The sequence below is a fragment of the Silurus meridionalis genome, chromosome 12 (assembly GCF_014805685.1).
Source record: "Silurus meridionalis isolate SWU-2019-XX chromosome 12, ASM1480568v1, whole genome shotgun sequence".
Taxonomy (NCBI): Eukaryota; Metazoa; Chordata; class Actinopteri; order Siluriformes; family Siluridae; genus Silurus; species Silurus meridionalis.
This window is the reverse complement of record NC_060895.1, coordinates 4704203-4730255: the sequence shown is the minus strand read 5'-3', so window position 1 is coordinate 4730255 and position 26053 is coordinate 4704203. Positions and strand designations below refer to the sequence as shown.

General features: G+C 39.3%; 1 protein-coding gene across 1 annotated transcript in view; it reads right to left on the bottom strand.

Annotated features, from left to right (window-relative positions):
* Positions 1-24299, bottom strand: part of scn4ba (sodium channel, voltage-gated, type IV, beta a) — a 42068-nt gene extending 17769 nt beyond the window's left edge. The window contains exon 1 of the mRNA XM_046862532.1: positions 23801-24299. Coding sequence (XP_046718488.1) covers positions 23801-23924 — 124 coding nt within the window. The 5' untranslated portion in view covers positions 23925-24299. The remainder of the gene's footprint in view (positions 1-23800) is intronic.
* Positions 24300-26053: the final 1754 nt, after the last annotated feature.

Here is a 26053-nt window from a genome sequence, read left to right as displayed (position 1 = left end):
TTGTAAGTGGTTTGAATGTAATACCCAGTGAAGAAATGTAATTATTAGTAAACTGGTTGGGAAAGGAATCGGCTGAACACGCTAAATGCATGTGGTTGGTTCACACTAACCAACCAGAGAAGGGCCGTTACATTATATGGACTAGAATGGAAGAGTGTTATGGTGCTCCAGAGATTGTTGAAAAAACACTGTTCAAACATATTGAAATTTTCTGAAAATTTCAAGAAGAGCTTACGCAAAGCTTCATGGATTGAGCAATTTTATTATGGAAATTGAATTGAATGAATTGAATATGAATTCCTTCCCAGCCTCTCATATCTGGACACAGCAAGAGGTATCAAAAAACCCAGGAACATAAGAGTGGTTTTTGATTCTAGCGCTCAACAAGAGGATATCTCACTGAATGATGTTCTTTTATCTGCACCAGATATGAACAACATCCTTCTTGGGGTGCTCATGGGATTTTACAAGAAAACAGTAGATAACAGCAGACATTGAACAAATGTTCTATTGTTTCTTATTGAGAGAGGATTTCCTGTGGTTTCGTAATATTGACCCATCAGAAGACAATATCGAGTATTGTATGAGGGTCTATGTTTATCTATTGTCTACATTAGTCAGTTATAGATGGCGACCCTGATGTCAAGAACTTTGTGATCCATGACTTCTAAAGTATGAAGAAATTGGTTTGAAGTCGCTTCCTACAGCTAAGGTAGCAATAGACCTGCTCAAAAACATGCAAAGCTCTTGCTGGTTCCAACTTACGGCTTCACAAGAAAGCTTTGAACAGCAAAGAAGTCCTAAAGGCCTTCCCATCTCAAGATAATGCCAGTAAAATTAAAGATTAAACAACACTTGGCACAAACTGGGATAAATGGAAAAAGCAGTAACTAACACTTAACAACCAAAAATATGTTTCCCAGTAAGCCTGACCTTGCCTGACCCGTAAGCCTAAAGCATTGTGCTCTTGAATAATGAACAACAAAAAAGGAATGAATGGCCAATGGGACTTTTCACTCAAATCTTCCCAAGCAAAGACAACAAAGTCCGCAAAATTGAAGTCAAGGTCTTTAAAAAGGAAGGCCCTTAGACTTTCATAAGGCCTATTACTAAGACAATTCTTCTCTTTGATCCTAAGAAACTTGGTTAGATCTGTTCAAATTACTCAAGTAGTATCCACACCAGAAGGGGAGTGTGCTGGAAAAGTTTGATTTGGATTCATTTGGATTTTGTTGGTGTGTAGTTTTGTAGAATGTCCAGTTGTTTGATTGTGATTCTTTGATGTATTGTGGCAGTGAATTTACTGTTCATTTTGGTAATGGTTAAGAACACCATCTAGTGGCAAATTGGGTGTTGCATCGATGCTTTCTCTGGTGTTCACGGGAAAGAGGAAGTGGTGATTGCTCAATCGGGCAGCAGTAGCGATGGCTCTCTTTAATCACCCTGTTTTTTTGTAATCCTTAACCTTGCAACAGTTTTACTTGTAAGTGTTTATTTGATTTGTATTAATGTGAATGATATTAGAAATCTGTGTTTTTTTTTTGTTTTCTGTTTTTTTTTCTTGTCTACAGGGTTGTGTGAGGTAAGGGAGTTTATCTGACTGTCAAAACAAACACCAAAATCTTTGTTGAGGACAGTATAAAGACACTATAACATAGAACATTGAATCATTAAAGTTCAATGATATGTATTAATAAATTCTGTCACATAAGTAATGTATTTCAAATATGGGTGCTGTAACAATATTCATAATGCATCTACAGAATAAACTAGACATGTCAACATATCAAACTCAGTCACCCTAGGGCACTTCTGGACCACATATCCGTAATATCATATTGCTATTATAACTGCCAAAGTTTGGCACTGCCCGGTTTTAAAGCTCCATCCTTGAAACGTTGCCCCCCTCTTCACTTATAGGCTGCTCAAATACTTTGCCTGTTTGGAAGTACATATGTGTTTGAGCAACTGTTTTAAAAATAAACTAAAGCACACACAGGACTTGTCACACTGATGCACACCTTCACTCCATCTAGGGATTCTTAGGAACTAAACCACAAACATTAATGGAGTGATCACCAAGAAATAATTCCAGTTATGCTTGCTCAGGCAAATATGCAGAAACAAAGAATCTTCTGCTTTTACTTTTTGTTAAATAATGACCATGTTTGGCCCATTATTTGGACCCATGTATTTAATTTTGTCTACCTCCATGACCGAGTTTGACACCACTGTTCTAGCAGGTTCTTGAATGTTTTCTTTTGTACTATAACTTTATTTAGAATATGAAACTACTTCAATACCAACTGTACAATGACAAAAACCTTTTACTTGCATACAGGACATTGTCTGTATTATCCTGCCAAATCATTTACTGTTTTCAGGTGGATAGTTATGTGCATGTAAGAGTTTTATGAGAGAGTGTGTGTGTCAATGTGGGTGACAGACGTGTCATCAATAAGAATGTTGTGCATACTGCACATTTTCAACGAAGAAAATCCAAAGCTAAACACTGATGAGCATGACCCAGAGTGTGTGGTAGAGATATTTTACCTCCAATATGTTATAATTATATCATGTATAAAAGTGCAAGGAAGAAGAGGTTAAACAGAAGGTGGGGGCAGTGTTATTTTCTGGTTCGCGCTTTGGTATTTCCAACACGTGGTTTAGCTGAGGTGCTGAGAGGACTGTGCCCAGTGGCTATTTTTAAATACAGCCCTGTCATGTCAATATTTCCTTCTTTGCAAAGATACTATTTTGCATTATGTCAAATTGTGTGCAAATGTGTGTGTGTGTGTGTGTGTGTGTGTGTGTGTGTGTGTGTGTGTGTGTGTGTGTGTGTGTGTGTGTGTGTGTGTGTGTGTGCACGAGTGTGTACATGATGACATGAAGTCAAGACTGCATTGTAAACAGACAAAGGAACATCCTCAGCTGTTAGCTGAAGAGTTAAAGACCGCAAAGGAGAAATCTGAAATGTACAGCTTCATTATAATGCCTGTATGTGTAAAGGAAGGGCATATTTGGTTGTAGTTGTAGGTTGTTAAATTCAATTCAGTTTTATTTGTAAAGGGCTTTGAACAATAGACATTGTCTCAAGGCAGCTATACAGAGATAAAGCAGTTATAGAAGAATGCATAATTTGTTTTAGGTTTTCTTTAATGAGTGAGCCAGTGGTGACTATGGCAAGGAACTAGAGAGGAACCAGACTCAAAATGGAACCCATCCTCATCTGGGAGGCACCGGAATTCATTTCACTTTTATCACATCCATTCATTACAGTTCCATCATTGTTAAGGTGTGCAGTGATGGGTGCTTAAATACAACCTGTGGTCTTGAGCCATTGTATTCGACTTGATATTAATTACAGTCCACATCCATCCTTAAAGTTCTTGAGTTGCTCAGTAACCTAATGACTCTTTAGGCCGTTGATGTGGAACCCACCCCAGCTGCACAAAGTGGTCTTCAATTGGTTAAAGTAAAGGACAATAAAAACATTTTTAAGCCTAAGGTGGAAATAATGCCACTTCCGCACTGTTGTTGTCTTATGGGTCTGATATTCAGCAAATATACTGGACTTTGCGTTACTTACATTAGCAACTTTTCGATTATTTAATAAGCCGATATTATACAAAAACAATTATGCCTGAAAGAAAAATGTAATCAGTAAAATTGTTTGTATTTAATTTATTAACCTTTTAAATCAACCTTTTTTCGAAGATTACATATATTACTCAAGTAAACCAGCTTTGAAAATTATGATTTCTTAATAAATAAACAGGAAAATTCTAAACTTGAGTGTGTATTAAAACACACAGTGGGCTTCAAAATGTACTGTGGCAGCCTGTGTAGAGAGCTGTGAGTATTTTTATTTGGGAACATACAGTATGTGTGTGGTGTGCGCATAGACCACACCTCTATGTGCAAAGAAATGTGTAACATAAGAAAACTCATCAAATATCCTACTGAAAGTGTATTAAGGACCCAGGCACTGTGAAAATGTGATGTAGCAGGCTGAGTAGAGAGCAGTGGGTGGTGTGTGTTGTCTGTGTATGTATGTGTGTATGTTATTACCTGGAATGTGTTATTATCTGGAATTTTATTTTGGTTTGCATTCCCATAATATTCTTTAACACGATCTTCTTCTTTATCTTTTTTTTCTTGTTCTTATTATTCATTGATTGGCAGATGTAAGTTGGTGTATGTATATATATATATATATATATATATATATATATATATATATATATATATATATATATATATAAAATGACTGTGAACAGTCTGCACTTCTTATCTCCTCCATTAATCTCTTTACTGTTATACTGCACCTTCCATGTTTCTGCTTACATGTCAAAAGCAGGATGTAAAAAGCTGTGTGTAATGTGTAATGGAGATCCTACTCCATTACACAAACTCGCTCCTGCTTTTTACATCCTTTAGTTTAATGTTCATACCAGCGTGCCAATCTCGGCTATGCACATCATTCCCCCAGGCTCTAAAAAGGGAGCCGAAAGTAATGCTGTGGTATTGTTTACAGTAATGTGTCTACTGATATAGACCTAATGCACATACAGTATGTACGGTACTGCATAATGGCTTGCACTGACCGTATAATCTGTGTTCGCTGTTTACTAATTGATGGCCTGAAATGTATGGAAGAGGAACCATGTTTCACTGTAAACTTTGGAAATTTTTAGATAGCAGCATTCCAGATCATTAGTAGGGAACTATTTAAAGTAAATAACTTATGGAATATTCACTTAATATAAATTTACACCCAAGACCCACAATTTAAGGAATAAAAAAAGCACACAGCTGCAGAGAGTGGAATGTTTCAGGCTTTATTGACATTGGCCATAGCCTTCGGTCAGATAAGAGGGTAAAGTACTGTATCTACGAGAATAGCACATGCTCAGCTGCCAAATGAGATCGTTGGAATTTGTGATATCGTCTTTTGAGTAAGATTATAGATCCTTGTGGTGAGAAAAACCATTGCATGCTTTATTATGACCTTTATTATGACCTGCACTTTTTTACAAAACATACCCAGACCTACGCATATACATGTATTTGGGTCTCTAGGTTAGGTAGGAAGAAGGAAGTGCTGCAAGGACGCAGGCAGTGTGGCATAGAGACGCATCAACTCGTTCCCTCAAGGAACTAGGGTTACATACTTAACCTAAAGACGTTTCCTTTTAGGAACTCGAGCTGCATCAAAATGTTTTGGGAACGAGTGTCCAATCATGCCAGACTGACCAGTTCTTGACTGGTGTGTATAAGCACAGATAGGTCAAAGGACAGAGGGGCCAGGAGTGGCACTGCGGTCCAGGTTGTAGAACCGGATGAATGTCAGTAGGTTGGACCAGCCCGCAGCTTTGCAAATGTCTTCAGAGGACAAAGCCACTCCGGGTGGAGTGATACATACCGGAAGTATGTATACATGAAAGTACGCATCCTTTAGATCTACCATGACAATCCACTCTTCAGATTTGATTTGAGACACGACCAAATGAGCGGCTTAGCTGACATAGATCCAAAAAAGGACACAACCCACCGTCCTTTCTGGTAACTATTAAGTACCAGCTATAGAACCCGGATTTTCTCGGGTAGTAGTCTCGCTCTACAGTGTGCAGGACCCACATCGACATGTCTGGCAGAACTTTCCAGACTGCCAGGAAGTCTCTTAGGGGTATCGGTCCCTCGAGACTGACCTCTGGTGTGCCTAGAGCCGGGGCAGTGCCCTGGAGGTGGCGAGTTCTCCTGGACCACTACGAGATCCGGGTGGAGACCGAGGAGGATGTTCCTGGAGCTCGCTCGTGCCCTGAAGCATATTCAGTAGCAGGGTTAACAGACCAGGTCCCTGAGAGGGCTGGGCAGTGCTGGCCCCTTCATAGCCGGATTCCCAGAACAACCTATGTCAGATGACAATCTTCAGATCTGTCACTTTACAGGGCTTCGGCGCAGATCGCCACGCAGGATCCCTGACAGGGGGAGTGCAAGACGCGAAGTTCCGTTTTTGTACCTCCCGATGGGAGGTGGTGGGTTGGGGTTGAGAAAGGCATTTGAGGTACTGCTGGAACACTGCCTGCTTTCTACTCCTAAGGAAGTGAGTGGGGCATCCAGCAGCAGTTGCCTCTTTGTGGAGACGAGGGCAGCCATAGACTGGCCAATGGTGTGCAGAGACGCAGCGGTATGACCAGCCTTACCTTACAACGTATTACGCAGGGTTTTTATGGGTAATGTCGGGGTCTTGAAGGAGGAGGTGATCCCGGGAGAGAGATAGCTCGCAAGCGTGTCTTCAACCCACAGCATCGCTCCATACCCGTGTACTTTCCGCCACATGATGTGTGAATACAATGTCAAAAGGGGCTGAAGGGGCTTCGCCCATGACCATGACACCTCATTGTGCAGGTCTGAAAAACGGAGACCCCGACATGGAGGTTGAGACCCGGTGTCAGAGAGCACTTGCCCAGCTTAATGGACGGAGGAACATTTTTGCTCAATCAAGTTATGTAGTTTGGCTACGGCGCAGGTCAAAACCCCGAAAAAGCTTATTGGCTTATTATCATTATTATTATTATTATTATTATTATTATTATTATTATTATTATTATATATTTTTTAATTAAATCTTTTTTTTACCATGAAAAGCGAGATCACCTCCCCCGTGGAGTGCTCTCTGGAAGTGGAGCGATCGCATAGAAATGTGATTAGAATGTGTGCGGCACAATGAGCGGAATCCCTCAGGAACCGGCCTAATGCTCTCGTCACAAGGGGAAGACACCGTTGAAAGGCATGCTCTGAGACTGTGAGCAAGTGCTGGACCAAGCAGGTGAGGTTTGAGAAAGGGCCTGTCTCAAAACCCTCTGTGAGGTCCATTTGTGAGAGCCAGGAACTGCCACGCAGCTTTGCCTCAGCGAGAGCGGGGGCAGAACTGTGGGAAGCACAAGCTCTCTCGGAGAGTGCCGCTCGGGAGCGGAGCAATGGCATTGAAATGTAGCAGTTTTTTTTTTTTTTTGACAAACAATTGACAGACAATTCAACACATACACACAAAGCACTTTGTAAACAAACAGAAGTTGGTGCTCACCTCACTTCATGTGCGTTTTATTCTTCCTAGTCCGGTGACGGCCAGCATCCAATTTTTGACTGATTACACACATTATTTTAAAGAGTGAACACATGTGGGCGCATTCCCAAAGCATTTCGATGCTGCTCAAGTCCCTGAAAGGGAAACTATAATAACATTGGAAAAAAATCAATGTGAGCTAATTAAAAAAAATAAAATAATCACACATGGTCAGAATGAACGTGTGATCTCCTGACATGTGAAAGCAAAAATGACAACCCTAAACAGGCCGAAGTTAATAAGAGTCTAAACAATGTACAAGCCCTAAATGATGCACATAAGAGTGTATGTCTGAACATACTGTAAATTTAGCTGAGGAGGGTCAAGGTTTTAGGATCTGCCTCGGTCTGCCTCAGTCATTGCATTTCTACCTCACTGCGTTACCGTATTATGCGTACTTTTTTGTCAGCTACAGCAGCGCGTTTTATCAATAATCTTCCAGAAATTACGATATTAGATAGATCTCCGTCTGACCCCGCAGAGCTCGACTGGGCCACTGAACACCTAGAATCAACGTTACGTTACACTCTAGATGATGTAGCTCCCCTTAAGACCAAAATGATCAGGGAGAAAAAATTAGCACAGTGGTATAATGATCATGCACGCACCTTAAAACAGACCTCTCGAATATTAGAACGTAAATGGCGTCAAACAAAATTAACAGTATTTCAAATAGCATTGAAGGAGAGCCTCCTAAATTATAGAAAATCTCTTAGTGCTGCTAGATGAGCATATTTCTCCACCCTCATAGAAAATAACAAGCATAATCCTAGATTTTTATTTAGCACGGTAGCAAAATTAACAGGGAATAAAAGCACTGCGCTAACATGCACACCATCATTAGGTAGTAATGATTTCATGAACTTTTTTAAAAATAAAAGAAATCCAGACAGTTAATATAAATCCAAATTATTTTACAAGTAACCCTGTAGACAGCAGCGTAATTATAGCAGACAATCAACTACAAAGCTTCACTCCTATTCATGAGAATGACTTAATTTCATTAATTTCCTCATCAAAATCATCAACCTGCATTCTCGATCCCTTGCCTACAAGTTTCTTTAAACAGATAACTCCAGAGGTAATTGAAATTGTTTTAAAAATAATAAACTCTTCCATTAGCACTGGTTATGTACCAAAATCCTTCAAACTGGCTGTTATCCACCCCCTTATTAAGAAACCTGACCTTGACCCATGTCAGTTGTCCAACTACAGACCAATATCAAATCTCCCCTTTATATCCAAAATTTTAGAAAAGGTTGTAGCACAGCAGTTATGCTCACACCTACTTATGAATAACATTTTTGAAATGTATCAGTCAGGATTTCGGCCTCATCATAGCACAGAGACAGCGCTAGTTAAGGTGGTAAATGACCTGTTATTGGCCTCTGATCAGGGTTTTGTCTCCTTACTTGTTTTGCTCGACCTTAGTGCAGCTTTTGACACCATTGATCACACTATACTACTTGCTAGACTTGAGAACGTTGTTGGAATAAAGGGAACAGCTCTCTCTTGGCTCAGGTCCTATTTGACTGATCGCTATCAGTTTGTTGATGTAAATGGTGAGTTCTTCACACTCTATGAGTTAAAGTTTGGTGTTCCTCAAGGATCTGTCTTAGGCCCTCTGCTTTTCTCTTTATATATGCTGCCTCTTGGTGAAATTATTCATAAACATGGGATTCGCTTCCATTGCTATGCTGATGACACACAGCTGTATATTTCAGCAAAGCCAGATGAGAGAGATCAGCTTAACAATGTTGAGAAGTGTGTAAAGGACATTAGACAGTGGATGCTTGATAACTTTCTTCTGCTCAACTCAGATAAGATGGAAGTACTTTTACTAGGACCACAAAGTAGCATCTCTGGATGGTGTTTCTGTTTCAGCATGTATGGCTGTCAAAGACCTCGGTGTGATTATTGACCCTAGTCTTTCCTTTGAGTCTCACGTGAATAATATCACCAGGATCGCCTTCTTTCACCTTAGAAATATTGCTAAAATTAGAAATATGTTGTCGTTACAAGATGCAGAAAAACTAGTTCATGCTTTTGTTACTTCTAGATTAGACTACTGTAATGCTTTACTGTCTGGGTGTGCGAGTAAGTGCATAAATAAGCTTCAGTTAGTTCAGAATGCAGCAGCAAGGGTCCTCACTAGATCTAGGAAATATGACCACATCAGCCCTGTTTTGATCAGTCTACACCGGCTCCCAATTAAAGCTCGCATTGATTATAAAATACTACTACTGACGTATAAAGCACTTAACGGTCTCGCACCGCAGTATCTGAGTGAACTTCTGTACCAGTATGATCCTCCACGACTACTTAGATCAAAAGGTGCTGGCTATCTGTTGGTTCCTCAAATAAAGAAGACTACAGCAGGGGGCAGATCTTTCTCTTATAAAGCCCCACAGTTATGGAACAGCCTTCCAACCAGAGTTCGGGACTCAGACACGGTCTCAGTGTTCAAGTCGAGGTTGAAAACGTATTTGTTTAGTCAAGCCTTTGATCAGTAGATTTTTTCTTAGGTAAAGGCTCAGATCTGGAGGGAACATGGATATAGTGTTTGGTGAACTGGGATATTTGTATGCTGTCGTCCCTCACATTCACACGTTCACTCAGGTTTGTTGACGGTGGTGTGGTGGGTCCCTCATGTCTGTGTTACCTTCTGGTTCTCCCTTTTAGTTGTGCTGCCATAGCGAGTCTTGCCGGAGTCCAAACTGCACAGTGACACTAACTTTCATACAACAATAAGGACACTTAATAATCCATATCCATCTCTTCCTGTCACCCTCTTCTCTCTCTCTCTCTCTCTCTCTCTCTCTCTCTCTCGGTCGAGTTAAACATGCTCATGAGGCTCCAGTGACCACTGTTCCTGCCCCTCTCCCCTCCGTGGATCTTCCCACTTCGTCCAGGCCTGCCTCTGGATAGGGTTCTCTTCGACTGGAGGCCACTCTGTGCAGCTTGGGACGGTTTCTCATCAACACCTTGGGTGGTTCCATGAAATTCCGGAGTAAGAACGGGCGCTTTGAGGATGGACTGGACTGTAGTTAATGTCAACAGTCTGCTACACTGACTCAGCAGAGGTGGCAAAAGTACACACATCCATTACTTAAGTAGAAGTAAAGATACTCATGTTTTAAAATACTCGGGTAAAAGTTGAAGTACTGATTATACCTTTTTACTCAAGTGAAATTACTTCTACCTGTTTTAGCTGTTAACTGGACCTCACATCATATTAATATTTGATATATAGATATATAGATAGATAGATAGATAGATAGATAGATAGATAGATAGATAGATAGATAGATAGATAGATAGATAGATAGATAGAACTTTATTGTTATTGCATAGTACAGGTACACAGCAACGAAATGCAGTTCGGCATCTACCAGAAGTGCAAAAAAGTAGCACTCGTGCAAATAGTGCAGATAAATATGTAGCATATTTACAGCATGTAATATATATGTAAGCATATGTACAGTGATTAAATATAAAGGCTATAACAGTGCAGAGATGTGTGGACATCATTAAGAGCCTTTGCTATGTTTCCACACGGACAGTTAATGAGGTGATACCGGAGAAAGTGCACCTCTTCAAGTCAAGAAGCTTTTATATATATAATCATAGACATTTTACAGATTTGAATGATGTATTGTTTTTATCTGTACGATCAATAAAGACGTTAATTCAAGTTCGTGTCGCCATTATGAGGGAAAAACCCACAAAACGCCACCCAGAGGGTAAATTGTGTAAAACATGGCGGATTTGGTGTTTGATTTGAGACTGCGCAAAAATAAAACAAATGTTTATTGATTAAAAATATTTTTCGGTGGAGTTTATTTATTTATTTTATATCTAAGTAAAGAAGGGACGTCGTGAATAAGTGTATGTTTTGCTGGAGGTTTTAATTTCGCCTCTTTTATATTTATTTATTTATTTATGTATTTACATTTTTTTTTTTTATAAAAATGGTAAAAACAGAAATGCGCACTGACTTAATAGCGTGTTAATAAAATTTAATGCCGTTTAAAATAATTTAAATTTTGACAGCCAAATATATATTTTGTATATATATATATATATATATATATATATATATATAAATACAAAATGAATTAAAAATTTTGTTACCCTAATGAATGTATCCAGGCTGAAGATCCACATATAAAATAAGAGAAAGCTGAGAAAAGATGATGATGATCAGGAATGTGTCTGTTCTCAGTCATGTTTAATCACTGACTCCCTCTGTCTCATCCACGTTAACCCCAAACTTCTTACTGAGTGAGAGTCAGGACTTTATACACCAGCGGATTGAAAAAGACGCGCAGTAACAGGAAATCGGTTGTTCGGCTGAAATCGGCGCACAGTAAAAATAAAAAATATATTTCACCAAATCAATGGAATAAAACTAAAGTAACGAGCCGGTTTTGAAAATGTAAGAAGTAAAAATACAGATATCTGTGTAAAAATGTAATGAGTAAAAGTAAAAAGTTGTCTGAAAAATAAATAGTGGAGTAAAGTACTGATACCAGAAAAATCTACTTAAGTACAGTAACGAAGTATTTGTACTCCGTTACTTCCCACCTCTGTGACTCAGGATACAGTTTGCTTCTGATCATCATCACTGTATCCCGCAACATTGTATATCTGCTTCATATGGACATTCGATGCAACCCAGATGAGGATGGGTTCCCTCTTGAGTCTGGTTCCTCTCAAGGTTTCTTCCTTATGCCATCTCAGGGAGTTTTTCCTTGCCACAGTTGCTCATCAGGGAGAAACATACTTAAAAAGAACACATTTACGTTTAATCACCACATTATCTGTGTAAAGCTGCTTTGAGACAATGTTCATTGTTAAAAGCGCTATACAAATAAAAATGAATTGAATTAAATAGGATGATGGAAATCAGGGAGAAGCAAATTCTGGGAATTTTCCAAAATTATTGAAAATTAGATGTTTGAAGGGGGAGTGGGAGTGGTTAAGGTGCTGGGTTACTGATTTTTAAGGTCAGAGGTTCAAGCCCTGTATCGCCAAACTGCCTCACTTGAGCCCTTGAGCAAGACACATAACCCTCTGTGCAGGGAGGCAGTATCATGGCAGACCCTGCGCTCTGACCCAAGCTTCCGAGCAAGCTGGGATGTGCAAAGAAAAGAATTTCACTGCAGTGGTGCTTAGATAAATTGCTTGAGAACATTTTAAACAGTTAACATGTACAATATTGGTCAAAAATTATTGTTCACTTTCTAAATAATAAAAGTACATTGCATCTAATAATAATTATATATAAATAAATTGTCCTTTACCGATGCAAATATGGTAAAAAAAAAAAAACAACAACTAATAATTGCAATGCAAGTTGGATTTTGTATTGCAATACACATTTTTTATTTAATCAATGCATCACATTGTTAACTTTCATGCCAATGTAATTTGGTTAATCTTATTTTTGAAGAAAATGATATCCGGACAAAATTGGCATAAAATTCTAAACAAGAATACCCGGCTACTGTTGTGGCAAATTACAACACAATACATAGTATTGGTATGATCCTACAATGCATCCGGAAAGTATTCACAGTGCTTCACTTTTTCCACATTTTGTTATTTTACAGCCTTATTCCAAAATCGATTTTCTTTAAAACAAACCCCATAATGACAAACCCCATAATGACAATATGAAAGAAGTGTGTTTGAAATCTTAAAAATGTTAATTAAAAACAAAAATCACAGGTACAAGTATTCACAGCCTTTGCTATGACACTCAAAATTTATCTCAGGTGCATCCTGTTTCCACTGATCCTTGAGATGTTTCTACAACATAATTGGAGTCCACCTGTGGTATATCAGTTGATTGGACATGATTCAGAAAGGCAGACACCTGTCTATATGTTGTCCCACAGTTAACATTGCATGTCAGAGCACAAACCAATCCATGAAGTCGAGGAAATTGTTTGTAGGCCTCCAAGACAGGATTGTATCGAATCACAGATCTGGGGAAGCGTATAGAAAAATATCTGCAGCATTGAAGATCCTATTAAGCAAAGTGACCTCCATCATCCATAAATGGAAGATGTTTGAAACCACCAGGATGCTTTCTAGAGAGTGCCGCATGTGGGAGAAGAGCCTCTCTGCAGAACTTCACCAATCAGGCCTGTATTGTAGAGTGGCGAGATGGAAGTCACTTCTTAGTAAAAGGCACATTACAGCTCGCCTGGAGTTTTCCAGGATTCTTAGACCATGAGAAACAAAGATTATACTCTTTGGCCTGAATGGCAAGCATCATGTCTGGAGAAAGCCGTGCACCGCTCATCACTTGGCCAATACCATCTCTACAGTGAAGCATGGTGGCAGCACCATGCTGTGGGAATGTTTTTCAATGGCAGGAACTGGAAGACTTGTCAGGATCGTGGGAAAGATGAATGCAGCAATGTGCAGCGACATCCTTGATAAAAGCTGCTCCAAAGAAAAAAAAAAGCTGCTCTGGACCTCACAATGTGGAGACAGTGCATCTTCCAACAGGACAATGACCCTAAGCACACAGCTAAGATAAAAAAAAAAAAACAGTGGCTACAGGACAGTTCTGTGAATGTCCTTGAGTGATCCAGCCAGAGCCCACACTTGAAACCAAATAAACATCTCTGGAGAGATCTGAAAATGGTTGTGCACCGATGCTTTCCAAGCCAACTTGATGGAGCTTGAGAGGTTCTACAAAGAAGAATAAGAGAAACTGCCCAAAAATAGTTAGTAATAGTTAGTAAATAGTGCCAAGCTTGTAGCATCATACACAAAAAGACTTAAGCTTTGGTGGCGCTTCAACACAGTATTAAGCAAAGGCTGTGAATATACTTATGTATGTGATTTATTTTTATTTTTAATACATTTTAGAAAAATTTGAGAAAATAATGAATTGAATCCATTTTGGAATAAGGCTTTAACATAACTAAATGTGGCGAAAGTGAAGTGTTGTGAATACTTTCCGAATGCATTGTATGTGCCATAACACATTTCTTGGTTATCCCTCAGTCTAGAAACACACACATATTATACACACATATAAAGAGTGTGTGAGAGAGAGTATGCGTAGACTTTAATCAGGACAATATCTCATTATCTGACACCATTCATAGGCATTCCTGAGGTACTAAGTAGTTCACCCTTTAGGGTGGTGGAAACTAGATAGTTATGCCGGACTCTTATCTTATTCAGTAAACATTAGCACACGTCTATCATGGTGGCTCCATTTTCCCCCTGAACCTGCCTGGATTATGCTGATGATTCTAGATTTCTGCACATGTGACTCACCTTCTGTCTACTGTCTGTATTTGCACTTCCCAGGAACACTTTATGTCCAAGACTATTTGGGTGGATATTGTCACCTCAGTACTGGAGCTTTGTGCTCTCTAAAAATTGATGCTTTAATCATATGACTATCCAGGATTTTTATTCAGCATCATTTGCTCAGGATAAAATTTATGCATTTTAGATTACCACTTTATTTCCAGATTTCTGTAAATTTGCCTTTATGTTCATTGTTAAAAATGCTATGCTATTCTATTAAATTCATAAAAGACATTCTCTAAGCAACTTTACAGGAATAAATCAATACCGAATATAAATGATACATTCATAAATGTATACCTGAATAAGTCAGAAATGGTGGTTGCATGATGTGAGCAAGAAACCTCTGAGAGGAACCAGTCATAATCAGGTGCACACTGTGGGTTATGGCCACAATTTGATTGTCTGAGACAAATTTCCTAGAAGATAGGAAATCCTAAGAGATAACCAAAATCCTAGACTTGGATCTGTAGTCTTTGATCATTGGTTTGACATGTTCTTCGACAGCTGGTTGTTGCTGTCTTTTTATGCCCTGGCAGTGTCAGAAGATTTTAGACACGTTCTTGCAGTGTAACTTTTCCTACAACAACCAAGAACCAAGAATTAAAAACCACTCCAGGGAAAATGTTGAAACGGGTCAGATAGACAGTACAGCAAGAAAATAATTTTTTAAGGTATGGAAGGAAAAGGAGTGTTTTTATGATGTTTGAATTCATTAACAAAATTATCTATACAGATTGTTTTTGTTTGCTGCCAGCTACTATTAGAGAACTGTCATAGAATCTGACATTATGATAACTGAGATTGTACAGAGTGACATGGGGATCATGTTCGTGCAGTCTGACAAGCAACAATCGTAAAGGCCAATCTGAACCTACAGTACATGCTGATTTCAGTAAAGCTGCTACACCAATCAGGATAAATTTGAATACAGTGTTTCCGTGTAAAAACTTTCTGTGTTCACACTTTTGTAAGACACTTCGACCTCCATCATTATCGCACAGCATTTATTCACTTTCCAGCTCTTTGAAACCTTGCACCGATATCGGGGAAAATGATTTTTTTTACAGTTTTCTATCTCCTATCCCTAATCCTGAATTAGCTTGTTAGCCCAATTGTCACTAGTGTTGATTACATTGCCTCACACAGATTATCTCGGTGGTACTCGCTATTATAACCACTTTGTTGGTTTTGTGTCTTTAAGCATAGATCCACGGCAGACTCGCTGTTTTCATGGCGCTCATGTTCTCGATGTCAATGTGCAGGTACCCTGAATGAGAACTTTGGCGCTGTTATCCTCCATGCTGGAATGAACGACACCAGGCTAAGGCAAATGGAGATCCTAAAAAAGGGACTTCAGGATTCTGGTTGTATGTAGCGCATCATAGTGTCAGGACCACGTTCCCTGAACCGGGCCAATTTACTGGATGGAGGCACTTTCTGCTCATAAGCCGGCCAAGTTATATCGAGCTTTGCAACAGCACATGTCACAACCTCTATAAGCTCCTTGACTTCAGTATCGCAGAGCGCGACCCAGCTCCCCCCTTCTCGGAGGAAGAAGGTGGAGCTGCATGCACCGGTCACGGGGGAAGAATCCGTCAAAAAGCGTGCTTCTGAAGCCCGCGAGCGAGTGCAGGACCGAGCAGGTGAGGTTGGAAATAGCCCGTTTTGAAACCCTCTGCAAGGTCCATCTGCGAAACCCATGAGCTCTGCCTTAGCAAGAGCAGGGCCAGAACTGCAAGGGGTTAGACATACGAGCACATTGTGCGCAGTCGGCTCCCTCAAAAACCGATTTAGCGTGTTCTGCTCCCAAGCAAGTGTGTTTTACCTTCATGCTTTCTTTCTTTTTTTTTTTTTATATTTTGACAAACAATTGACAAATGGAGTGGTTGTCTGTTTAGACATCTTCAGGTTGCTGTGCACCATCTGACTGGTAAGTCATTATGCAAATCATAATTATGATTGCTGTTGTACAACAAACCTAATACTGTATTTTTCAGACTATAAGCTTCTACTTTTTTACCACTCTTTGAACCCTTAAACTTAAACAATGAAGCGGCTAATTTATGGATTTTTCCTGGGTTTTTCCCGGTTTCACAAGCTTCAAGCCAAAAAACTAAGCACCATAACATTAGACCAATAAATTGCCGAACGGGTTCAGGTGAACCAATGAAACTCTTTATATTAAATCAGGTTCGGGCCGCACCACATCATAAATATGGATGATGTCCCTCTGACGTTTGACCTGCCGCTTACTCGGACTGTCTACAGGAAATGCGAATCATTCGTCACGCTGAAAACAACCGGGCATGAAAAAACGCACTTCACCTGTGTTCTGAGCTGCACGGCTTCGGGAGAAAAGATTCATCGATGGTGATTTTAAAATGCACGACGATACCAAATGATAAATTTAGATAAAAGAGAAAAGGTCGAGAAAATATGACCATATAACCCCAAGCTTATCATCCATACACTGGCTACGTGTTAAGGTTTCAATCGACTACAAACTATTGCTACTTACTTACAAAGCCCTAAATGGTATAGCTCCTATGCGTCTATCCAGTCTTTTAACACACTACAATCCGTAATGCTCTTAGAGATCTTAAATCTCTGGACCATCCATTTAGAGATGTACTAGCACCATTTGGATCCCACTTTATGTAGAGTTTGGACTATGGACTTATAGTAAACTGTAGTTTGGACACTGAAATTATAAATAACATTCTACATCTGCTGTTTCTCCATCATAGAACATTTAAAGGCTCTGGCATAGAGGAGTGGGTCTATTATAGATCTCAGATGATTAGCTATTTTATGAGTAGCTCAGGATCTCCTGGTTCCACAATTTATACTGACATTATAAGACTGTAGAAAGGACATCATTTATAATCACACACTCTGGTGCTCCTAGTATTTTTCTCTCTGGTGTATTGTTTTATTATTTATAACCACACTCTTGATATCACCCAAAAGTGCATGGGTTCCCTTTTTGAGTCTGGTTCCTCTCAAAGTTTCTTCCTCATGCCATCTAAATGAGTTTTTCCTTGCCACAGTCGCCCCAGACTTTCTCATCAGGAAACATTTTTGTTCTAAAATTCTTAAATTCTATAAAGCTGCTTTGAGATTATGTCCATTGTGAAAACCGCTATAGAAATAAACTTGAACTTGAAAATGAACACACACACACACACAAACACACACACACAGCACTCACACGAGATTGAACCATGTGTAATGCAGATGCTGTGTGCATGCAGGTCACATGGGGGTGGTGTATGGTGGGAATCATGCCAGGACACACTGTTCCCTTCTAAAACAGAAATAGCACCACAAAGATTGGCCAATTCTTTAGCAGTCATTTCTTCTTCTTTTTCTTATTATTATTATTACTATTATTATGATTATGATTATTATTATTATTATTATTAATCCTATGTTTTAGAGTGCAGTGGTTCACCATTATGCAATCTGAGAACCTCATAAACTCAGATCATAGATTTATTTTAAATCTTGAAGATTATAGAGTACACTGTAACCCCATATATAAGCTTCTCACTTGTTCACAGCAACAAATTCATGCCTTGAACTTGCAAAACAGATAACAATGGCCTTCCTCAAAAGTTCCAACATTATGCCACTATATTGACCACACTTGCTTTCTGGTGATAATCATATCTCTCTTTTTTTTATTCTAGAATGGATTGTTGTGAATTGACATCTGATTATGCTTATGCTTATGCTTTTTCAACCATTTACATTGTCCACTATAATGCTTTTTGCTGGGCTCATCCTTTTTACTCAGAAACTCCCCTCAAACATATTTGCATCTTACTACATAGTTGCACCTTATTATGCAGGATTGGTAATACCATTGCAACTAAAATGATTCAATATAAACCGGCATGATTCCTGATACCTGTCATAACTTTTTTAGATTGATGAACTGGACTGAATACTTAGATGAACTGAACTGCCACGACTGAATGCTACACCGAGCCCCTTTGATTGATATCCAGCTAGCAGGAACAGTAACCACACAGAACAAGTGGAATAAACAGCTTCTTTTATAGAAGTCTTCTGTTTTCAACAATGCATGTTACACTTCTTGCATCTAAAAGAGCTATGGGACAACTTCAGAAAGGTAGAGCAAAGATTTGGAGCTACAAGACGCAGACTTTCGTTTAATTAAAAAAGCAGGCATTGGAACCAGATGTCCAGTGTCCTGAGGTAATGTCTGGAGTAATCAGTCAATCTAATCACAGTCAATCTAATCCACTTAATGAAAGGGGAAAAAAAATACAGTGGCGAGCTCTGCCACTAGACACAACCTGCTAAACCTGTGGTTTTATTTACTTGGGTGATAACTGTAGGTCTAGACATGATTATTTGATTATTGTTTAATCAGATTTCCCAGATAAAGCTACATATTCACTATTACACACATAAGATTTTCTCTAAGATAATATGTTGCACTGTAATGTACAATATAAAAGCAGTCTACACAACGCAATAAGTACCGGTGGAATTTATCTTGAAATAAATGTGTTTATCTAATTTTTTACTTAATAACTACACCACAACTACACAAGCAGGTTCAGATTAATACATTATTTGTTTTTTGTAAATTTTTTGTGTAAGTATTAAGATGGGTCTCACACTTGTTCTCTAAACAGATTGTTTGTTCAGTGTATGTTTGCAGAAAACACTAAACACGGCATAAAGAAAACACCATCTACTGTTGGGCATTTTAGAGCAGCATGGGAGAATGATTCTAAACTGCCAACCGATAATACACACAATGTGTTGTTTATAAATACTTGTTTGAATAAAATGAAAGCTTCTCAGACTCAACTGATTCACATCACAACAGACAGATTACGAAAGAAGTCTGTAGATCAGATCTGTGATAGAATTAGAGATTTAGATGCCGCTGTAGGTTTTCAATCCGTTTCTGGCTTAGTTAAGTCTGAACCCACTATGTTCTTTGCTGCAACAGGAAGTGGTGCTTCCCAGCCACAGTACATAACACAAGGGGAAGGTCCTAGGAGAAAGGGGAATTGCAACTATTGTGGGAAGTCTGGTCTTTGGATTAAAGCTTGTAGAAAGAGAACGAAAGAGGAGAGAAGGGACACAGCCCACACAGCAACAATATCCTACTCAGTGGACTCCCGCATGGGGTGGCCTACGGAGCGATGAACCCCATGATTTTTTGATGATAACTTTATCCTACAGTAATCACCCTTCGAATTTGCCTAACGTCCCTTTGCGCATAAACAACAAAGACTATTGTTTTCTTGATGATACTGGCGCTACTTATTCCTCAACTGCTGGGGGTGAATATTCTGGTGCCATTTCAGGAAAAAGTACTTGCTCCATGGGAATAGATGGGGTTAAAATTTCATGTCCTGTAACTCACCCCTTGCCTGTTGTGACACCGACTGGTAAAAATCTTTATCATAGCTTTACAATCATTCCAAACTTGCCTTTGAGCCTTTCACTGTCTTTTCCTTCTGTCCTCATGCTCTCAACTAAGCCATAGCCACATCAGAAACATTTCTTCCTCTATAGTACAGAAATATTGCCTGATAAACCAAATTTAGGTAAAGTTAACCCTAAATTATAAGCCTCTCACAAAGACAATGCAGGTTTTATCGAGGTAAAACCGTATCATGCACTCATGAAAACAAACCATCCGGTTTTTATTAAGCAATATCCGTTGTCAGAAGAGAAGAATGCTGGCATTGCTCCAGTTGTTGGCAATTTTTTGTCACAAGGTATTTTGATCGAGACACATTCACCTTATAACACACCAATTAATCCAGTTTTGAAGGCAGATGAAAATGCTGGAGGCTAACACAAGATTTACGAGAGATAAAAAGCTACCATTGTTAACTCTATAAAAGCAGAGGTTTTTTTTACTGTGATTGATCTATGTTCTGCCTTTTCAATGTCCCTTTCGCTTCTGAGATGCATTTACATATATGGGATGTCAATTCACCTGGACCCGTCTTCCTCAGGGCATTGTTGACATGATAACATAATGACAGATATCACCCTGTTGCGTATCTTTTCAAATCTTTGAACAACATAGCACAGGGGTTGCCTTCGTGTTTGTGTGCGGTGGCTGCTTTGATGCTAAGAAAATATTGCTGTTACATCCTTTTTTACACAACCTCAACACACAACATATAACAGCACAACGCAGATCTGTTTATAAAACCACACTTTTAGCAACAGCAAATTTAACCATCAAGCCTTTTCTCAGCCGCATTCAGCTGTAGTGTCACTGCTTGGTCTGCTAGACTTTATTGATTTAGATGGTTTTGACGACGCACATGATTGCCTTAAACACATTGAACAAAAGACCTACTGTAGGCCCAATCTTGTAGATACAGCCCTGGAAGAGGGGGATTGCCTATATGTAGATGGTTCATGTTCAAACCTACTGATGATGTGTATTTATGTGGATATGCATTTGGAAGTTTACCTGATGAAATAGTTGAAGCTAAATCATTACCATAAACATCTGCACAAACTGCAGAGTTGGTGGCACTTACAAGAGCATGTCAGCTGTCTGAATGTAAAGCAGTGACTATATACACTTATTCTAAATATGTTTATGGTGTTGTGTATGATTTTGCCAAAACGTGGAAGCAAAGACATTTTGAAACAGCTGATGGAAAGCTTATAGCACATTATAATCTCATAGGCCAAATTTTAAATGCTGTTCAACTCCCCGCCAAAGTGCCAATAGTTAAGGTTAAAGAACATGCAGCAGGTGATTTAGAGGAAATTCACAATTAGCAGATAAAGTAGCTAAGGAAGCAGCACAACAACCAGTAGATTTATTTACAATACATATAAACCCTAAGATCTCAATGATGACACATATCGCCAATATAACAGATTCAGAGTCAGCCTACTGAGGAGAACATAAAGTACTGTGCTTCTAAACAATGTAAATCATATTCTGCTGGTATCATTAGAGATGTAGATGGAAAAATTGCTCTGCATAAACTAGCTTCAAATGTGTTGGTGAACATTACCATGGGATGTCACATATTGGCATAACCAAAGTCATACAGGCTATAAATTAATTATACTGTATTGCTGATGTAGCTTGACTTGTGCCAAAACTAACATACATCGACCTGTACAACATACTGTGCTTTCACACATATGCCATCTGTAGGAAATTTAAGATACCTGTTGGTTATAGTTGACAGATTCAGTAAGTGAATGCTAAAACAGAGAACGCTAAAACAGTTGTAAAAATATTAATAAAAGAGATCATCTCTAGGTTTGGTATTCCTTGTGTGATTGAAAGTGACAACAGCACAACTTTTGCTACTAAAGTAACACAACTATTGGCTAAAAGCTTAGCAATTGATTGGCATTTTAATATTCCCTTTCACCCACAGTCAGCTGGAGTGGTAGAAAGAACAAACAGAACCATTAAGAAATGTGTTACTAAAGCCTGTTTTGACACAGGCCGAAATTGGACTGTTGTTCTCCCGGCAGTACTCACAAAAATGAGAATGACCCCATCTTCAACTACTAAACTATCCATGGGTCAGGGGACGCACTTGAGTTTTTTCCTTAGGTAACCTGAAAGTGTTATATTATTGCTGATGTCTCACTAACTCTCCCTCTGCCCACAGATAAATCAACACACCATTTTGTGCCTAATTAGCAGGTCCTGATACAAAGCCTGAAGCCTACTAAGGTTGGTGAGCCGAAGTATATGGGTCCAGTGACTGTTCTAGCTGTAACCAGAACTGGATCCACAGTGGATACACGCAAGCAGGATCAAAATAGCACCCCCTTAATCTGTGCAATTATTGGTCTGTTGGTTTGAGAAGCCTACCTAAGTGAGTACTCCTAAGGCTGAAACAGAAAGAGCCCACAGAAAGATCCTTTTTTTATAGTAGAAAGGGGGCCACCTCCAGGGTGAAGATCTAACTCACTTGGCTGTTTTGTTTAGCTTACCCTGATACCTGCTCTAGGTCTAAACTTTAAAACAATATGTGCACAGTTATAATTACACTCTTAATGTTGCTTATCCTTTTTGAATACTTTATTCGAGGAGCCCCACATATGCAAGGAGAAGAGACCTGGCTAGAGCATCCAGATCCACCTCATGCATATGCAACCAACATGTGGTGGAGACTAGCTAATCAATCGTAGATTCTCTCCAAGAATTAAGTTTTTGTTTGTGCATGATAAAAATCAAACAGTTTGCTTCTTTGTTGTTGGTTAAAAGTCTTAAATAAACATAAAAGGCCTTATGAGTATTTCTGAGAGGACTTATAATGCATTATTTATTAATCTACAGTCAATTTTATTCGTTAATTTTGTATTCATGAGGTTGCCCGATCAATAATAATAAAAAAAGACTTTACTGCAACACAAAGAAGATTTTGAAGCCAGTGCAGGAATTACTTATGAAACAAAATACAAAACTAAATTCAACTTAAAACAGAAAACAATTTACAATAAGAAAATACACAAAGATTTTTATTTAATACAATTATTGATTGGTTCTATGTTTAATCATTTATTGAGTACGGGATAAAACAGTCATGTGTCAAACTGTAGCATTTGTAGATTTATTTATTCTGGACTTTGCTTTGGTAAACTCACAACTGTTAAATACCTTTGTATGTTTCGGATTCACAACTAAATCAGTGCGCAATGAACTTCTACCCTGCCACAGAATATTCTTCCTCTTGACCTACTGTTATATATTTAACTTCAGAGAAGAAGTACAATATTTCTTTAATACGATCAGGAAACAAGCAAACAAGACTTCCAATTTATCAAATCCTGATTTTATATATATAATATAATGATATTTGCTGATTTTATATCGCATAGAGTCTGGGCACTTGCTGGCTAGAGTGACTTGCAGTTCATTACTGTGACTCTCTCCCTCTCGCTGTCTCCCTTTCTCTCTCTGTGTCTCTGTTTTCGTGTTCGGGACGTCAATTGACAGAAATCCACCCTCACCATCCCTCCACACATGGAAGAGGAACTCTGTAACCAAATCGCCTGTGCACAGCAACAAGTAAATACACATGCCTTCCCAGACCCAAGTGGGTGTCCAGTTTTTGCAAGCAGTGCAGAAATCGTAGGGTTCTGGCAACCACTCTAGCACAGAAGCAAAGGTAAGGTAAAGGACATAACAGCCAGAGGAGAGAAAGAGAGGTGAGGTACACACACAGACACAGAGAGAGAGAGAGAGAGAGAGAGAGAGAGAGAGAGAGAGAGAGAGAGAGAGAGAGAGAAGAGGTCATGAAGAACAATATAAAGCAAACCAAAAAAGCTTACCGATCAGAAGGGTGATGACTAGGCTCACATGGACCCTATCACCAGAATTTGTGCTCCTGTGCAGAGAGGATCCTCGTGTCCTACACACCTCCACGTCCACTTTTTCATGCTCACGTTTGTCCATCTGCCTGATTTCTGGTTTGCTTGCTTTCCTTTAGATTAGTCCTCCAGTGTGTGTGTGTGTTTTGTGTTAGAGAGAGAGAGAGACTTGGAAGTGAGGAATTCTTAAGTGGGATGGGGAAGAGCGGAAGAGGTGGGACTGACAGCAGAGTAGAGGTGGGGGTGAGTGAGGACCTTTCAGCTGGATAAGTCCTGCAGTGAATGCCTAGCGCTTCTTTCTCCGTTGCAGTAGAATCCAGTCAGCAAGAGAGAGTGAGGAGGAGCGAGAGAGAGAAAGAGAGAGAGGGAGGAAGGTTGCGTTTTTCAGCCTTTGTGAAAATAGCAGGACAGATTTAAAGAAAGCAGAGTAAAGCCAGATAGAATAAAAAACTGAGACAGCTTTTCCCTGCAAACAACTGGCTGTCCCACTCTCTGCTAATAGAGCGTTGATCAGATGAAACCCTCAGCCTGTGAAGAGATTGGAGGCTGCTGCTTTTTATTCGTACGGAAATAGCAGGCACCTGGCGCAGTCACCTACTCGGTGTGAGAAAACGGAGGACAAGGATATTGGTCTTTTCGTTCAGGGAAGCTGCATGTGTGGAAGGTGGTGAAACTATAAAGGCAGAAAGCAAAAAAATAAATAAATAAAAAGAGAGAACAGTGAGTGCTACTGCAGAAGCGTGGAGGGGTGGAAGTGCGGTGTGGGGGGGTGGAGGGGCTGTGTCGTTTAACTTGATCACATCTCAGGAGGATCATAAACACTGCAGGCTTTAATATTGTCATGTCATTGGCTGCACTCGGGAGCCAGGTTCATATGGCTTAACATATTGTCTTACTTTCTTGCATTTTTGTCCAGTTTATATACATATATATTATATAAACTATCATTTGAATTCTTGTTGTGTTTTCTATATGAGACACAGTATGGTCAGCACTAGAAGAAGAAAACCAGTTATTTTTCTTCTGATGAGAGTTATACATCCAAATATTTCTCTGCAGGCTCAGGATATCATATGTCCCACACATTGCTATTGGTTATGTGGTCTCTTCTGCAATCTCTGTATATGCAGAGTATATAATTAAGGAAGTAGCAAACTCTCTCTATATATTGTGGTGTAGCCTGGGAACTTAATAAACAGCTGTCCCAAGTTTAACCTCAAAGAAGACAGATGAACGTGTCATATTCCATTCCCAGACCGCAAAACTCGTCCGGTCAACTCTGGAGAGACCATCTGGCTGTTGTAATGCTGATCAAGTGAGGACACACTGTATATAAACCTACTGAGCAGCCCTATAAATCAAGGTGTCACTCTTTAATTGACATAATGCACATAAGGAGGAAAACAATACACATCATGTCCAAAGAATTATGCATCCCATATTCCAGTCTCAATGTCACCTGGAGAGAATTGTTAGTTAAATAATACACACATTGGTATACCTCGACACTGATGTACTAGCTGTGTTTCAGTAGGCACCTTTTAAACAGGGATTTCAGTTATCCTTAAATGTAGTTAAAAGATACCTGGACGGAGTTGAAACGCAGTTCTTTAGTGTATGAAACCCTGGAGTTCGGCTGCATTTCCTTCCCAGAAGCCGAACCCTCTAGAGACATCATGCCGCACTGCTGAGTGTGCAATGATGCATGTGAAAATAACAGTGCAGCACACAACAACCAGAAAAGTATATAGAGTACGTGCAGGAAGAGAAGGTATAATAAGGATAATAGGAATGATTATTTCTTCTGTTAGAATAGAAACAGGCTTAGAGATAGCAGTCTGGCGATATGCAATGACTATAGCCCAGTTATGTCACAGAGATGTGTGTGTAATAAAACTGCCTAAACAGTGAACTCATTTCTAGAATGCTGATTTGATGAACTATGCTCTATATCAAGTGTGGAGCGGTGTGCTACAAAAATAGACCTGCAAACACATATAACGCTCGGGTTTGTGTCAGTGTGACCTTGTGCCAATGTGACCTTGATATGAAATACCATACCAGATGCCTGTGTGTGTGTCGTTTTACTGCATTTCCATATAGAGATAATACAGGAATTGAGGAAAGCATACAGTATAAAAAGGGAGTAAAGCGTAAATGAGACACCGTGTGAGATTGACAGAATAGGGAGTATAGGGAGAGTTATTCAAATAA